The sequence below is a fragment of the Medicago sativa genome, chromosome 7, assembly GCF_051527215.1.
Source record: "Medicago sativa cultivar Bolivia chromosome 7, Bolivia_mono, whole genome shotgun sequence".
In the NCBI taxonomy this organism is placed as follows: domain Eukaryota; kingdom Viridiplantae; phylum Streptophyta; class Magnoliopsida; order Fabales; family Fabaceae; genus Medicago; species Medicago sativa.
In genome coordinates this window covers 37544868-37563287 of record NC_140755.1, presented here as the reverse complement: position 1 = coordinate 37563287, position 18420 = coordinate 37544868, and the positions used below count along the sequence as shown (strand labels likewise).

General features: G+C 40.2%; 1 protein-coding gene across 1 annotated transcript; it reads left to right on the top strand.

The window, feature by feature from the left end:
- The first annotated feature begins 3323 nt into the window (after positions 1 to 3323).
- On the top strand, positions 3324 to 13922 carry LOC146906058 (uncharacterized). Its single transcript, XM_085728722.1, has 3 exons — positions 3324 to 3677; positions 3786 to 5505; positions 13912 to 13922. The coding sequence occupies exons 1-3, from the start codon at positions 3324 to 3326 to the stop codon at positions 13920 to 13922; spliced, it is 2085 nt and encodes a 694-aa protein (XP_085584848.1).
- The last annotated feature ends 4498 nt before the right edge of the window (positions 13923 to 18420 follow it).

Genomic DNA, 18420 nt, shown 5'->3' with positions numbered 1-18420 from the left:
AACTAGGACATGATGTAAAGGACAATGGACTCTAATGATGTACACCGACACAAGCACCGACACATGCACACACATCACATGGATATTTTAGATGTATGTTTAGATGTATGCTTAGGAGTCGCGATACTTAGAAAACTCTCTTTTCCAAAAAACATGAACAACATCACTCAAATCATTTTCTAAATAAACCTTGGGATCAAATCCCATTGAATTTTCCTTTTCTTTTCTTAAATAAAATCTTAATGAATTTTAATCATACTTTGACTTTCTTTTGCAAAATAACTAATTCAACCTCACAATTTCAAAATCTTATGCCCTTGAGGCCTCTTTCTCTCATTCTTCAAAATTCCATTTTCAAACTTAAAATCAACCAACAAAAACAAAAAACATTTTTTGGAAGAGAACTACGGTGGATTTGATCCCTTTAAAGGGTACGTAGGCAAGGAAACAATATTCCTTCAATTCAAATAAAATAAAAATTCAAACACTTTCTTCTCCCTCCAATTCTTCACTTAGTAAAACTCTTAGATGTAAATATCATTTTTCAAATAGCATTTAAAAATAAAGCACGCGCGTAGAAAGTAAAGACGGTTCCTATAGGATACTATAGTCGTTATGGGTGCCTAACACCTTCCCGTAGCGAAAACAACTCCCGGACCTCGATTCTCAAGGGTTTTGCTTATTTTTTCCCTTCCCAAGAAAAAATAAGATATCAAAGGTTAAAAGGTTCAAACGTAATCAATGTTTGACACCTGAAAACCAAGATAAAACAGCTGGCGACTTCACTGGGGAGATTCGAGAGTTACGCCTAGTCTTTATTTCCACGCTTGCGCTTTCGTTTTTACTTGCTTCTTTTTGCTTGCTTATGTGAATAAATGCTAAAATTCTTGCAAACGTGTGGGGTGAGAATATCAAAAGTCCTACACCCGGGCTGAGTGAACTTAGGATTTAGGAGGGATATAATCGACAATTCATTCCGAGGGTTGCCTCATGTATTGGATTATGCGATCAATCCCACATAGCTGAGGCATTTTGGGGGTGATGTTGTCGGCGTGTGTTGTCGCGTTTAGGCACCTTACTTCTAATTGTTCTATGACGCTATGAACCGTAGATAACCAAATCCATCCATGGCCATTTTCTAGGATGTAGTGCAGAGGCTAAACCGAGTGTTTGTCTCGAGTTTTAGTCGTCACGCGATACTACACTCAAGTTAGACCTTCTTACGGATAATCATGGAGCGAGTGTTTGTCTCGTGGCACCATGATATACGTCGGAGAGGTTGCAACTTGGGAACCTTTTTAGAACCCGGTTACTATTATCCAAAGCCCTAGTTCCACCGGACACCGTGTCCACCCATGACTCCTTGACTTTGAATTTCAACCCACCATGTTTTCTCCGTACTTGAACATAATCATGCATACATGCATACATGCATACATGCATAAACTTTTTCCATGCATTTTTATCGAAGGGCTTAGACAAATTGAATTTGTAAACATTGTAGGAATGGGGAAGACTAAGTCCTACAAGTTCAAGGAAGTGGATTTGGCTAGTTTGAGCGATTTGGCACTCAAGATCGAGGATCCGACTGGTTTCCGACATCGTTACGGGGCCTTACTTACTCTTCTCCAGACTAATGTGGATGAGAAGCATGTACACACTCTAGTGCAATTCTATGATCGGGACTATCGGTGCTTCACTTTTCCCGACTTTCAGTTAGTGCCCACACTCGAGGCTTATTCTTGCTTGATGGATCTATCTATTGCTAAGGGGGTACCCTTCGCGGGACTTGAGAATCCTCCTACTCCATTGGTTATTGCTAAGGATCTCTATCTCAAGACCACCGATGTCTCCAAGAATCTTGTCACTAAGGCTCACATCCGAGGGTTCACTTCGAAGTATCTACTTGAAAAAGCCAACCTCAAGACCACTTGTCAGGACACTCTCGAGGCTATTCTTGCACTCCTCATCTATGGGATTATTCTCTTTCCAAATCTTGATGACTTCGTGGATATGAATGCTATTATGATCTTCCTCTCCAAGAATCCGGTTCCTACTTTGCTAGCTGACACATACCATGCTATTCACGATCGATCCGGCAAGGGTCGTGGATACATTCTTTGTTGTGTACCTCTCCTCTATAGGTGGTTTATTTCGCACCTCCCGAAGTCTTTCCATGATAATCCAGAGAATTGGACTATTTCACAGAGGATCATGGCTCTCACCCCTAATGAAGTGGTTTGGCTCACTCCCGCTGCTAGAGTCAAGGAAATCATCTTCGGTGGTGGGAAGTTTCTTAATGTACCTCTTCTTGGTACCCGGGGTGAAATCAACTATAACCCGGAGCTCGCCTTACGACAATTTGGTTTCCCGATGAAAGAAAAGCCCATCAATCTTGCTACATCTCCTTACTTCTTTCATTACTCTAATGCTCCCACAGGAATAAGAGAGGATTTCATGGAGGCTTGGTCCAAGCTTCGGAAGAAAGAGGTGAAGCATATGGGTGTAAGGTCCGGTGTTGCTCATGAGGCGTATACACAGTGGGTGATAAACCAAGCTGAGAAGATTGGTATGCCTTACCCCGCCATGAGATATGTGTCTGCATCTATTCCAACCATACCTTTGCCTCTACTTCCACCTACTCAGGAGATGTATCAGGAGCATCTAGCTATGGAGAGTCGGGAGAAGCATCAGTGGAGGACTAGATACTATGAGGCTGAGAACTTGATCATGACTTTGGATGGAAAAGATGAACAGAAGACTCATGAGGTGTTGACACTAAAGAAAGAGTTGGCTAAAGCTAGGAAAGAAATTGAAGAAAAGGATAAGTTGCTTATGAGGGACTCCAAGAGGGCTAGGGGTGCCCGTAACTTCTATGCCCGATACTGCAGCTATGAGTCTGGGTCTGAGTCTGAGGATGATGCTTCCACTTCCTATACTTGAGGATTTCTGTTTCCTGTTGTTATTTCCAGTTGTTATTGCTGTTTTACATTTCAAAGTCTATCCCTTGGCTTAGTATTTCAAAGGGAATTATCTTGTAAGACTCTGTGATGTTTGATTGTTTTGTCTGGTTTTGATGTTTCAATTGTTTAGTAATGTTTACAAATTTCTAATTTGTCCAAAACCCTTCGATAACATAAAAAGAATCCTTTTGCATATGCATTAAAACATCTCATGCATCATATGCATTCATTGGTCACAAAAGACTTCTCTCGTGCTCATTGCCTCCTGGTTCTTCTGCCGCAGTCTGAAAAGTGGCTCGTGCTCGTAAGGTTTATCAACCAGGCAGAGTTCATCAAACAAGATTTTACATGAGAAGAAACATGGCTAACTTTGAAGAAGAAAATGCTCAGCTCCGTGCCGAATTGGCTACTATGAAAGAAGACTTGGCTAAGGCTCATGAAGCTATGTCTACCATGATGGCTGCACAAGAACAACCAGCCATATCTGTCCCAGCTGCTACTGAAGTGATTCCATCTATCCCACTATCTACTGTGGTCTCTGATGCTCGATTTATTATGCCCAATGGACGCCCTTATGGACTCTCAGCTTTCTATGCTCCTAATACTGCGGCTGGTATTTCTGGTATTGGCAATCAAGGACAGATTCCTGTGACAACTTTTACTCCTACGTCTACCTCTATGCCTCAAGTGACTACTGTTGTTACCGATCCTATTGTACACACTATGCAGCAGGTAATTGATGTTGACACTCCGCATGGACAAGACCCTATAATGGAGGCTATGAGAAGCCAGTTAAGAGAGTTAGCTGGAGAGCTCTGTGAGGTCAAAGCTAGCCGCGGGAACGGTGTTTCTGCTAAGGCTCGTGATCTATGCTTGGTATCCCGATTTGAGGTTCCTAAGAAGTTCAAAGTGCCAGACTTCGACAAATACAATGGAACTTCTTGTCCACATAGCCATGTCATTCGGTACGTCCGAAAGATGGCCAATTACGCAGATAATGATGCACTGATGATCCACTGCTTTCAGGATAGCTTGATGGAAGATGCGGCAGACTGGTACACTGGTTTAAGTAAAGACAATATCCATACTTTCGAGGAGCTCGCTGCTGCTTTTGAAAATCACTATGAGTTTAACACCCGCTTGAAGCCAAATAGGGATTCTCTTAAGTCTTTGTCTCAGAAGTCAAACGAAACCGTCCGTGAATATGCTCAGAGATGGAGAGGGGCAGCTGCCCGTGTCTCTCCTCGGCTTGATGAGGAAGAATTAACACAGACATTCCTGAAAACTTTGAAGAAGGAATATGTTGAAAGAATGATAGTCTCTGCTCCAAATAATTTCTCTGACATGGTTACTATGGGAACTCGTCTAGAGGAGGCTGTCAGAGAAGGTATCATTGTTCTTGAAAAGGGGGAGTCTTCAGCTAGTGCACCTAATAAGTATGGTAATGGCCACCATAAGAAGAAAGATTCCGAAGTAGGGATGGTATCTGGTAACCCATCTAAAGTTGCTGCTCAGTTACCCCTGCCCTACCAATATATGCAGTACTCTCAACATCCTTTCTTCCCACCATTCTACCAGCAATATCCTCTGCCATCGGGTCAACCGCCAGTGCCCGTTAATGCCATTGCTCAGCAAGTACAACAGCAGCCTCCTGCTCAACAGCAACAGCAGCAACAACAGGGTCCTCGGCCCAAGACTTATTTCCCACCAATACCAATACGGTATGCTGATCTGCTCCCAACCCTACTTGCTAAAGGCCACTGCGTCACCAGACCAGGCAAGCCTCCGCCTACACCATTGCCTCCCAGGTTCCGACAGGATCTCACATGTGAATTCCATCAAGGTGCTCAAGGCCACGATGTTGAGGGTTGCTACGCTCTGAAATATGTGGTGAAGGATTTGATAGACAGAGGACGGTTGACTTTTGAAAATAGCGTTCCTCATGTTCTTGACAACCCACTTCCAAACCATGCTGCTGTTAACATGATCGAGGCTTTCGAAGGAGTTCCTGTTCCTAGAGAGGCTCCCACTTTAGATGTCCGTAATGTTGCTACTCATTTGGTACCGCTGCATGTCAAACTTTGCCAGGCTTCTTTGTTTAATAACGATCATGCTTCTTGTTCAGAATGTCTTCAGAATCCCATGGGTTGTTGTGTGGTGCAAGGTGATATACAGAGCCTAATGGATGACAAGCACTTGATTGCCAGTGATGTTTGTGTGATTGTGCCAGTATTTCATGACTCTCCTGCTGGGAGTGTGCCTCAGACAAGGAATGTTGAACCCTTAGTGATCAGGCTACCAGGCCCAGTATCCTATACTTCTACTAATGCAATCCCTTACAAGTATGATGCAACTATGATTGAAAATGGGGTGGAAGTGCCTCTGGTATCCCCCGCTACGGTAGATAACGTTGCTGGAGAAATTACAGATCTGAGAAGCGGAAAAGTCCGTCCACCCTTGTTCCAAAAGAAGGTGGTTACACCTGTTGCTACAATAACTCCGCCAATTGCTCCTCCTGTTGACAAGAACGCCGGCCCATCAGGCCAGTCTATTGAAGAGTCTAATCTGGACGAAATTCTGAGGCTTATCAAAAAGAGCGATTATAAGATTGTAGACCAGCTGCTGCAAACTCCGTCAAAAATATCAATCTTGTCTCTGCTCTTGAGCTCAGAAGCTCACAGGAAAGTGTTAATGAAGGTACTGGAACAGGCCTATGTTGATCATGAAGTCTCCGTGGATCAGTTCGATGGAATAGTGGGTAACATTACTGCTTGCAATAACTTGGGGTTCGGTGACGATGAGCTCCCCGAAGCAGGGAAACACCACAACTTAGCTTTGCATATCTCAGTACACTGTAAGTCTGACATGATATCCAATGTGCTGGTGGACACTGGATCATCCTTAAATGTAATGCCTGAGTCCACACTGAGATAGTTGAGTCATCATGGACTCCTTCTAAGGGGAAGTAGCTATTTGGTTAAGGCTTTTGACGGATCTCGCAAGGATGTTCCTGGGGAGGTAGATCTACCAATTACCATTGGTCCTGAGACATTTCAGATCACTTTCCAGGTCATGGACATCAATGCTTCTTACAGTTGTCTCCTCGGAAGACCGTGGATTCACGATGCCGGGGCAGTAACTTCTACTCTACATCAGAAACTCAAGTTTGTGAGGAATGGTAAGCTTGTCACTGTACATGGTAAAGAAGCGTATCTGGTTAGCCAAGTGTCATCTTTCTCTTGTGTTGAAGCAGGGTCCGCTGAAGGGACGTCATTTCAAGGCTTGACTGTTGAAGGTGCAGAGCCCCGGAGAGCTAGTGCTAGTATGGCTTCATTGAAAGACGCCCAGAGAGCTGTTCAAGAAGGGCAAGCTGCTGGCTGGGGCAAAGTGATACAAATTTTGGAAAACAAGCGTAAAGAGGGCCTTGGATTCTCCCCAACCTCAGGCGTTTCAACAGGAACTTTCTATAGTGCTGGGTTTATTAATGTTATTGCTGAAGATGCTGCTGAAAGTAGTTATGTGCCTACATTTGTTGTACCAGGAGGCACCGTGAGAAATTGGGAGGCCATTGATGTTCCTTTAGTCATGCATGCTTCCATGTAATGTGTCTTGTTGCTCATGCTTTTTGTTTTCAAAATAACAATCCTTTCGCTCTGCCCAAGGCGAAAGTGATATTCTTGTAAGGGCATGTTTGTTTCGGCATTGCCGTTATCAATAAAAGTTGTCGTCTTTTCCACGACTCTTTGTTTTTCATACTTTTTAGTGCCTTTTTCTTGGAAATAATGGTAATGCCAGAAAAAACCAAAACATCTGTATTTTCTTATTAATTTCAAAAATCTGCATAAAAAAAAACATTTTTTCTAAAAATCATCCCAATCATATTATGCAGATTGAACCATAATAAACCCGTTGAACACAGTGACCCTATGGTTCCTCCAAATTTTGAATTCCCTGTATATGAAGCTGAGGATGAGGAAGATGATGAAGAGATACCGTATGAGATCACTCGACTGCTTGAGCAAGAAAGAAGAGCCATTCAGCCTCACCAGGAAGAGATTGAGCTTGTCAACCTGGGTACTGAAGAGAACAAGCGAGAGATCAAGATTGGTGCTGCACTCGAGCTAGAAGTGAAAAAGAAGATTACTCAGCTTCTCCGTGATTATCCAGATGTCTTTGCATGGTCCTATGAAGATATGCCGGGTCTAGATCCCAAGATTGTGGAACATCGGATACCGACAAGACCTGAATGCCCTCCTGTCAAACAAAAATTGAGAAGGTCTCGTCCAGACATGGCTCTTAAGATCAAGGCTGAGGTGCAAAAGCAAATTGATGCGGGTTTCCTCATGACAGCTGAATATCCTGAGTGGATTGCCAACATTGTACCAGTACCGAAGAAAGATGGGAAAGTTTGAATGTGTGATGATTACAGAGATCTGAACAAAGCCAGTCCAAAAGATAACTTCCCATTGCCTCATATTGATGTGCTGGTTGACAGTACTGCTCAGTCTAAATTGTTCTCTTTTATGGATGGTTTCTCTGGCTATAACCAAATACGGATGTCACCAGAAGATAGAGAAAAGACGTCCTTCATTACTCCATGGCGAACATTCTGTTATAAGGTGATGCCGTTCGGCTTGATAAATGCTGGTGCAACGTATCAGAGGGGTATGACTACTCTGTTTCATGATATGATTCACAAAGAGATTAAAGTATATGTTGATGACATGATTGTGAAATCAAGTGATAAGGAGCAGCATGTGGTGTATTTGAAAAAGATGTTCGAAAGATTAAGAAAGTACAAGCTGCGGTTGAATCCTAACAAGTGCACATTTGGTGTAAGATCTGGAAAGTTGCTAGGCTTCATTGTCAGTCAAAGAGGCATTGAAGTTGATCCTGACAAAGTCCGAGCCATCAGAGAGATGCCGGCCCCTCAAACTGAAAAGCAAGTCAGACGTTTCCTCGGACGCCTGAATTATATTTCAAGATTCATATCTCACATGACTACTACCTGTGGACCAATTTTCAAATTGCTCAGAAAGAATCAGCCTGTTGTATGGAATGATGAATGTTAGGAAGCTTTTGATAGCATTAAAGAATACTTGTTGGAACCACCTATCCTTGTCCCACCAGTGGAAGAAATGCCTTTGATAATGTAACTGTCAGCGTTAGATGATTCCGTAGGTTGTGTTCTCGGTCAACAAGATGAGACTGGAAAGAAAGAACATGCTATCTACTATCTGAGCAAGAAGTTCACCGACTGTGAGACTCGGTATACAATGCTTGAAAAGACTTGTTGTGCTTTAGCTTGGGCTGCCAAACGCCTGCGTCATTATATGGTGAATCATACAACTTGGTTGATATCCCGAATGGATCCAATCAAATACATCTTTGAGAAGCCTGCTGTTACTGGAAAGATTGCACGTTGGCAAATGTTGTTGTCTGAATATGATATTGTGTACAAAGCTCAGAAAGCAATCAAAGGAAGCATCCTTGCTGAGCATCTTGCTTGTCAACCTCTTGATGATTACCAGCCGATTAAGTTTGATTTCCCTGATGAAGAGATTATGTATCTGAAAGCAAAAGACTGTGAAGAGCCACTGATCAGTGAGGGGCCGGATCCCAATAGCAAATGGGGATTGGTGTTTGATGGTGCTGTCAATGCTTACGGTAGAGGGATTGGAGCCATTATTGTAACTCTGCAGGGACACCACATTCCTTTCACTGCACGAATAACTTTTGAATGCACGAACAACGTGGCTGAATATGAAGCATGCATCTTGGGTGTTGAAGAAGCCATTGACCTGAGAATTAAGCACCTTGACATCTATGGAGATTCTGCACTTGTTATTAATCAGATAAAGGGTGAATGGGAGACTCATCATGAGAAGCTGATCCCTTACCGTGACTATGCAAGACGTCTGTTGACATACTTCTCAAAGGTTGAGCTGCACCACATCCCTCGGGATGAAAACCAGATGGCTGATGCTCTTGCTACTTTGTCTTCCATGTTTCGTGTAAATCACTGGAATGATGTACCCGTAATCAAAGCGCAGCATCTTGATAGACCCGCTCATGTGTTTACTATTGAAAATATGCCAGATCAAGTTGATGAAGATGTGAATAATGGAAAACCTTGGTATTATAATATCAAATAGTTCTTGCAGAATCATGAATATCCACCTGGTGCTTCCAACAGGGATAAAAAGACCTTGAGAAGATGGGCTAGTAAATTCCTTCTGGACGGAGAAATCCTATACAAAAGGAACTATGACATGGTCTTGTTGAGATGTGTCGATAAACAAGAAGCTGAGAAATTGATGCATGATGTACATGACGGTACCTTCGGGACCCATGCTACAGGTCACACTATGTCAAGAAAACTGTTAAGAGCCGGCTATTACTGGATAACCATGGAACGTGACTGCAACAGACATACCAGGAGATGCCACAAGTGTCAAATTTATACTGACAAGATTCATGTGCCTCCACATGCCCTCAATGTTATCTCTTCCCCATGGCCTTTCTCCATGTGGGGCATTGACATGATCGGAAGAATTGAGCCAAAGGCTTCCAATGGACATCGTTTCATTCTAGTGGCGATTGACTATTTTACCAAGTGGGTTGAAGCTGCTTCCTATGCAAATGTAACCAAGCAAGTGGTAGTAAAGTTTATCAAGAATAACATCATCTGTCGATATGGTGTTCCCAACAAGATCATCACTGACAATGGTTCCAATCTGAACAATAGCATGATGCAAGCTTTATGTGAAGAATTCAAGATTGAACATCACAACTCTTCTCCTTATAGACCTCAGATGAACAGTGCAGTTGAGGCCGCTAACAAGAACATCAAGAAGATTGTTCAGAAAATGGTCACTACTTACAAAGACTGGCATGAGATGCTACCGTTTGCCTTGCATGGTTACTGTACTACAGTACGCAGTTCAACCGGGGCAACGCCTTTTTCTCTGGTATATGGTATGGAAGCAGTTCTCCCTCTGGAAGTGGAGATTCCGTCTCTTCGAGTGATCATGGAAGCAAAATTAACTGAGGCTGAATGGTGTCAAAGTCGGTATGATCAGTTGAATTTAATTGAAGAGAAACGTATGAATGCTATGGCTCATGGACAGTTGTACCAAGTGCGAATGAAGAATGCTTTTGACAAGAAAGTCTGACCTCGAGAATTCAAGGAAGGCGAACTTGTATTGAAAAGAAGGATAAGCCAGCAACCCGACCCAAGGGGCAAGTGGACACCTAACTATGAAGGTCCTTATGTTGTCAAGAAGGCTTTCTCTGATGGTGCTTTGATCCTTACACACATGGATGGTGTCTAACTTCCGAATCCTGTGAATGCCGATATAGTCAAGAAATACTTTGTCTAAAAAGAAAAGAACAGCGTGGTAGGTTGAAAACCCGACAGGGCGGCCTAGGCAAAAATGCGCTTCCCGGTGGATCGAAAACCCGAAAGGGCGATCCAGGCAAAATTTAGGGACAAAAAATGAATATGAAAAAGCTCGCTGAGATTGTACGCAACTCAGGCAAGAATGAGCGCCTCGATGAGCCGAAAACTCGAAAGGGCGGTTCATGCAAAAATGAGGTTGACAATAAAAGACAAGTAACTATATCTGGCAAATCACCATCACCCCTTGGGACATCTGCAACTGTCACTGATCATCATCATCAGAAGCTTCTGTACTTGTGAATTCAAAATTTCTATGAAATGTAGCGGTCATAGTGTTCAATGTACCACCAACCAATAAAATTACCATTTTCCAAGCTTTGTAAATCCGTGGAGTTATGTCTTTGGCTGACTCACACTCTTCTACATCAATTTGAGCCTGTACTTTTATTTGAAACTCTATTTTCTTTCTACTTTCAATACTGTATACAAAATATTTTCTTTCTATTTGATAATGTCAATGTCTGAAACAAACATCTTTGAAAATTGAAAAACCTTTTTCTGTCTATTTTGAAAACAAACCTGAGCAATGAGGTATATTCTAGTGAAACATGCATGAATAAATGGGTGTCAATGTCTATTCCAATACGTGTTACAAGCAGGTTGTTCCCCAGGATGATCTGTGGTCAATGGCAAGAATGAAAAAACAGAATGAAAGAAAAATTTGAAAAAATGAAAATGAAAAGCTCGCTAGGTCGAAAACCCGAAAGGGCGGCTTAGGCAAAAATGAGCACCCCGCTGATTGACAACCTATGAAGGCAATTCAGGCAAAAATGGGGCAATGAAAAGAATTTATTCCCGGTGAATCGAAAACCCGAAAGGGCGGTTCAGGCAAAAATGGGATTGAAAAATGAAAAAAAGAAGGAATGAAAGAATGAAAAGCATTGACCACAGATGCGAACATCCAACATTTACCCAGCACTGACACGCCTAACAACGGCAACCTGTATCCAAGAATCTTCCAAGGGTCCCTCCTCTACAAGTCTTTATTGCGCTCAGCCATGGTTTTGATACGTCTTTCAACGACGGTCTCTCCAAAGAGGATTTCCATGTGAATATGTTATAGCACGAGCCACTACGTGCCCAATATTCCAATGCTCTGTCTGTTTCTGTGAAACTTCTCTATCAAACTACGAACTAATCATGCATTTCAAGCATTCATACATGCATAATCATGCATTTTATGTGCTCACACATTTAATAATCTTGTTATACCATACATACATGTTGCATTTCCTTTCAATTCAACTCAAGCTCCACTTTCAATTCAGTTCAATCTCAATTTTCAATTCAATTCAATTTCAATTTCCAATTCAACTCAATTTCAACTTTCCAATTCAATGTCTATGTCTCTGTGAAACTCTCAATTCAATTCAAGGTCTATGTCTATGTCTTTGTCTATGTCTCTGATTATTTTTCACTTTCAATGTCTCTTTCAATATCAATTTTCAATTCAATTCAATGTCTCAATCAATGCTAATTCACTCTCAATTTGGTTTTGGGCCAACAATAATGGTCATGTCTATCTTCAAATCAAGTCAATCTCAGTATACCCTCAATTTGTATCTTGTTAAATCAAACCTTCAATGTACCTTGCTATATGTCTTGTTATTGGTCAAGTGGCCAGTTCGATCCAAAGAACAGCTTGTACCTGCTTACATGCCTATGTTTCCGGTCAAACGGCCAGTTCGATCCGAAGAACAATTTGTAACCTGCTTATGTTTTGTTATCGGTCAAACGATAAGTTCGATCCAAAGAACAGTTTGCACCAACCTACATGTTGTGATATTGATCAAGCCGCAAGTTCGATCCAAAGAACAGCTTGTCTCAACTTTTTGTCTATGCCTCCAGGTCAAATGGCAAGTTCGATCCAAAGAACAGTTTGTACCTGCCTATCTGTTTGTGTTTTCAATCAAGCGACAAGTTCGATCCAAAGAACAGCTTGTATCTTCCTATATGACTATGTCTCCAGTCAAGTGCCAAGTTCGATCCAAAGAACAGCTAGTACCTGTCTTGTATTTCTATTCCCAGTCAAGCGGCAAGTTCGATCCAAAGAACTGCTTGTACCCATCTCCTGTTTGTATTCCATGGTCAAGTGGCGAGTTCGATCCAAAGAACAGCTTGTACCTATCTAACCACCTCTAACCACCCTAACTAACTTCTTCCACCACAACCTCATCTCTAATCTCTCTCCAACCACCACAATCTTCTTCCTCCACCATCATCATCAACAACATCCACCATTAAAATTCACCACAAAACCTCCATAACCACCACAATCTTCATCTCTAACAAACTTCAACCACCACAATTAACCTCAAACCTCCACAAATCCATTACCAAATTCACGGATTCATCCGAAACACTCATCAACACAAACCTTCAACTCCACAAAAATCACATCCATGAACAACAACCTTCAATCAATTCCATTGTGACCGAACTCAACAACGACGAACTGGAATCGGACGAAGGAAAGGAATCCAATCGAAGCAAAGGGAGAAGAGAAACAGCACCAAATCCGAATACATAAGAAGAATTCGGAGCCATTCAAAGCTTCGTCAAGCATCACGGTATTGTTCTTGATCCAAGCTTTTTATTCCATTCTTTTGCCTCAAATTTGCGCGGCTGTAGCTTTAGATTTAGGTGGATTGATTGTGTTTTGAATGTTTCCGAGTTCATATTCGAAAAGAGGATAACAATCCGGTTTTAAAAGTGTAAAAAAAATTCGAATCGGAGCTCGCCGGAATCCGGAAGTGTCGCCGGAGTTATGAATTTTCCGGCGAACCTTTGAAGATTCCGGCGAGTTTGTTGAACTTTCCGGTGACATTCATAAGGTTGAAAATGAACATTTAAGAGAGAGAGGAGAGCATTCACGCATGGTTTTTGGCTTTAGAGAGAGAAAATTTTCTTGTTGTGACTCTTCTTTCACGTGAAGCTTGTTTCAAGAAGCTCTTGTTTCATTTTTTTATCCCATGCGCGCTAGTACATGTCTCATACCATGCTCCCTCGCCTTCAGGATCGCAGGATCAATGGTTTGATCCAATTGGATCAATCATACGGTTCATGTTCATCCTGTATGAACCTGGATCTTGTGTGTTTGGGCCTGGACTTTTGTTACTACTTTCTCCTTATTTTCTCGCTATATGCTCACTGTTTCTTGCTGTTTGCACCACTGTTTGCCTAAAAACTTTGACAAAAATTCCTAAAAAAATTTGTTCAATATTTTCTTGTTATTTTCAATAAATGTTGATGTGTTTTACATGTTAATCTTGATAGAAAATACATGAAAATAATTTGTTTCTTGTGGATCCAATTCTTTTTCATCTCTTGATAAAAATCTTGTTAAAAAAGCTTCTAAAAGTTTGTGTGAGTTTTTGTGTAAGTAATTTTAGCATTTGAGACCTATCTTTTGGAAAGCAATTACATGTAAGAATTCATTCCCAAAATGTGTAGGATATATTCTTGTTTTTCCTTCCTTTTTGTTAGTATTCTTGTGAAATTGTGATATGATTTTGAGCTTGGATATTGGTACATAATTGTGGCCTTGGATATGTGACTTTGTGGAGTGAATTTGCCTATTAAGTGTGATGTATACTTGCTGTTTTGGTATAGTTTTTTGTGAACCTTGTGTTCGGTAAATAATGTGAAATAAAAGTGCATAAAGAACTTGAAAATCTTGTAAACTTTGGCATAGTTAAATCCTTAGATTCTCATGTTGGTTTTCTTGAAACAAGTCATTCAAAATTTCTCCAATATTATGAGAATCTAGGCTTCAATCTAGTTTTAGTTTTGCATTAAGTTTCAAGTTCTTTTATCACTTTTTGTCAAGCTTGTTGGTTTACTTTTCTTGCAAATTATAATAGTTTTACTATGCATTTTGTTGCTAGTTTCTATTTCACTCATGCTACTAACCCTTCTTGTTTCATGTCTCATTCCCATAGCATTTCACATCACACTTTATCTCTTATGTCTTGCACTTTAATTTCTTGCCGTTTAAATTCATGCAAAGGTTAGAATGTAAAACTTAGGGATTTTGTAATATTTTTCTTATGCTTTTAATTTCTTGCAAGACCATAGAATGTAAACTAGGACATGATGTAAAGGACAATGGACTCTAATGATGTACACCGACACAAGCACCGACACATGCACACACATCACATGGATATTTTAGATGTATGTTTAGGGAATGTATGTTTAGATGTATGCTTAGGAGTCGCGATACTTAGAAAAACTCTCTTTTCCAACAAACATGAACAACATCACTCAAATCATTTTCTAAATAAATCAAATCCCATTGAATTTTCCTTTCCTTTTCTTAAATAAAATCTTAATGAATTTTAATCATACTTTGACTTTCTTTTGCAAAATAACTAATTCAACCTCACAATTTCACAATCTTATGCCCTAGAGGCCTCTTTCTCTCATTCTTCAAAATTCCATTTTCAAACTTAAAATCAACCAACAAAAACAAAAAACATTTTTTGGAAGAGAACTACTGTCATACCCCAATTTTTGACCTAAGGATCCTACATTCATACACTGACACGTGCCCTTCGTTCCTGATCGGCCTCTGACTTTTCAGTGAAGAATTCGGCAGAGAGGTATTTTAAAATACCTCATTTTTTAATTCCGAGTCGGGCCCTCTTCTCTCAATTTTTATTTAATTTAATCTTTATTTCCATCTTTTATTTTAATTAATTAATTCTTTTTAATACTTATTTTAATTAATCATTATTTCTTTTTATTCTTTATTATTTTTTTTTTCATTTTTTTAATCTCATCCCTTTTTTATTTATTTTTAGTCTTTATCTCTTTTAGTCTTATTTTATTGTCCAAGTCCAAAAAGCTGTCCAAGTACAAACACAGCTATCACACACCTCAAGCCATTCGAATCCAGTTTCCAAACCTCATCTGCAAGCAATTTTCCAGGAGCAGAATCCTCAATCCAGCACAAGTTTCTACTCCTTAGTAACAAACCCTAATCATCAAACCTGAGTCCTATAAAAACGAAGCCTGCAGAACACAATAGGGGGGCCGATTTCAAAAAAACCATTAACCAGCATCACAACGCACAAGAATCAAAACGCAAAAAGGTCAGCAAGCAACATCACAATATCCATTTTCTCAACCCAAAAATCCAATCTCATAAATCAAAACCCATCGCAAATCCTTTCAAACCTCATAATCCCAATCGGCCAGGATCATCAAATCATCCAAATTACAAATCCACCCAATCAATATCATCACCATTCTGTCGATTCACACCCAACCCATAACCAAGTCAATTCAAAACCATAATATCACCGTCGGAGCAATTTTTTCAACGCCCAATTCACCTGCAAAATACAGATACAGCCAAACATACACAACACCGCAGCAGAACGACATAGCACACACGATCACGCACGCAAGCACCATCACGACCCCAAACCGTCAACACCGCGAAGATGCACACCAACGCGAATCATCATCGCAGCAGTTCAATCCAACGCACAACAACATCAAAACCGAATCCGTACCGATCGAAGCAAACACGACGGAACCGCACATAAATCCAGTTATTTGAAGTCAGCCGCGTTTCAATCACAACTGTTCCAGAATCTACGAATCCGAATCAAAGAAGAAGAAGAGAGGTATTCCCCTTTTTTATTTTCCGTTCGTTTGATTTGTGGATCTAGGGATATATAGTTGTTTCTTAATAGTTGTTAGGCCAGAATAGAATAGAGGAGAGGGAAAGAATCAGATAGAAAAAAAAAAACAAAAAAAGGGAAGCCTTCACCGCGGCGGCGCCGCCGTCGACGACGGCCAGCCACCGCCTCACCTCGCCGGAATCTGGAAAGAATTTAGTGAGGGAAGAGAGAACAGGGAAGGAATGATGGATGAAGAGAGAGAAATGCATGTTTGTAATGAAAAAAAACCGGACACATCTCATATATATACTCTTAGGCTGAACCGGTTTAACCCTTGAACCGAACCGGACCAAAACCGGTTCCCCTTAAGCCCAACGCCCCCTTTTGCTGTGTTGGCCCATTTTTTCCTTCTGCTTGCTTCCTACACCCCCATTTTAACTTCTGCACCCCCTTCCCTGCATTCATTCATTTTCAATTCTTTTCGTTTCTATTTTTTTTATCATGTTTGTTTTCTTTCTTTTCTTTATGAGTTTCCATATTTATTACGGTCCATTTCATGCATCGCATATTACTTTGATTCGTTCTTTTTGCATTCTTATTTTATTGTTAAGCATTTTTTTAAAAACTTATTAGAATGCATATTAGGTTAATGTAAAAATCATTGATGCATCTTTAGTTTAGGTTTATTATCATGCGTATTCCATTTTTCGTTATGTATTTTATCACATGGACGTAGTTTGTACATTAGGCTTTGATGTAAATCATTCATGCATTTTAGTTTAGCTCCATCGTTTTGCATATTAATTTATTTACTTTTGTCAAGACTTTAGAATGTATATTAGGTTTAATGTAAATACATTTTTAATTTAGGTTTATTATCATGCATTCATTTATTTTTTCGCAGACTATAGAATGTATTAATAGGTTTTTGTAATAGCTTAGGTGCATGTGTGCGTGAGTGGGTGTATGTTTACTTCTATGCTTGGTAGTTTAGGTAAAAGGCCCTTGTGGTGATCCAACGCCACCATGGGGATCCCTACGCTTTTATTTCTTTATGCTCCGTTAGTTTAATTTTATTCTAATTATTCAAAAACAACAAAAACATGCAAATAACCAAAAATATCAAAAATATTTTCATGAACAAACCTTGATCCTAAATCAAGTGACCGTCTTTTTTTATTTTCCTTCTTAATCAAATATCAAACAATCTAATTTATTTTGAGTCCATTTTCTTTAATATTAAAAAACACAAACAAATCTCTTTTGCCACTTTGGCTTTCTTTCATTTTAAAACCTTTTTCAAAAACATTAAAAAACACTCAACCAATCAAACGTCAATTTTTACCCCGAACTACGAGGTTTTGATCCCTCACGGGTACGTAAGCAGAGGACTTTGTCCTTCCAAATCAATAAAATGTAGATAATTAGGTCCTCCTTTTTTTAATCACTTAAAATTCTTTTTTTCAAAATAAGCAAGTTATAGCACATTATTTAAATAAAACTAAAAGGTTCCCGTAGAGTACTACGGACATAAAGGGTGCTAACACCTTCCCTTTATGTAACCAACCCCCGGACCCCCAATTTAAATAAATTTTTTCAAAGTCGTGAAATAATTAGTGAGTCAATAAGCTAATCAAATAGCCTTGATCTCCGAAAAATGACGCGACAGAAATGGCGACTTCACTGGGGAATCCCCTAAGAGGGTTGAGCCTAACTTGGTCTTATTTAAATTTTGTGCTAAAACTTACTTAAAAAATAAAAAAATAATAAAAGATGGAAATTCATGTATATATTTGTTCTTCCTTCTTCTTTCTTCTTTTAACGTGAGTGGGGAGATAAGTCCTAACCCGGACTTGAGAGAAATATAAGATAGGACGGGGTATAATCATAGTGTCATACCAAGAGCATTCTTGGACCATGTGCACATGTGATAACCCTACTCGGTGGAGGCCTCGCGGAAGGTAGTACTCTTGTTGTCATGAGCATTCATGTCGACGTTATTACTTTCAATGTGAGTGTCCGTCGAAGCCGTGGACCTTAGTAACCCTTAACCCATCTTGGCCTTTTTAGGACGTAGTGCGGTGGCTAAACCAAGAGCATTCTTGACTTTAGTGGACACGCGATACTACACTCAAACTAGACTTCCTTGTGGATGATATTGGACTAGGAGCATTCCTATACACCGATATATTCATAAGGGTAGTTGTAATTTGGGAACTTGGTAGAACCCTTGTTACAATTACAAATGAAACCATAGTCCTTACCAAATGGCGTTGTTGCCCTTGACTCCAACATGTGGACTTAACCTCACCATATTATCACTGTTTGTGTTAGCACAATCATGCATACATGCATTCATTCA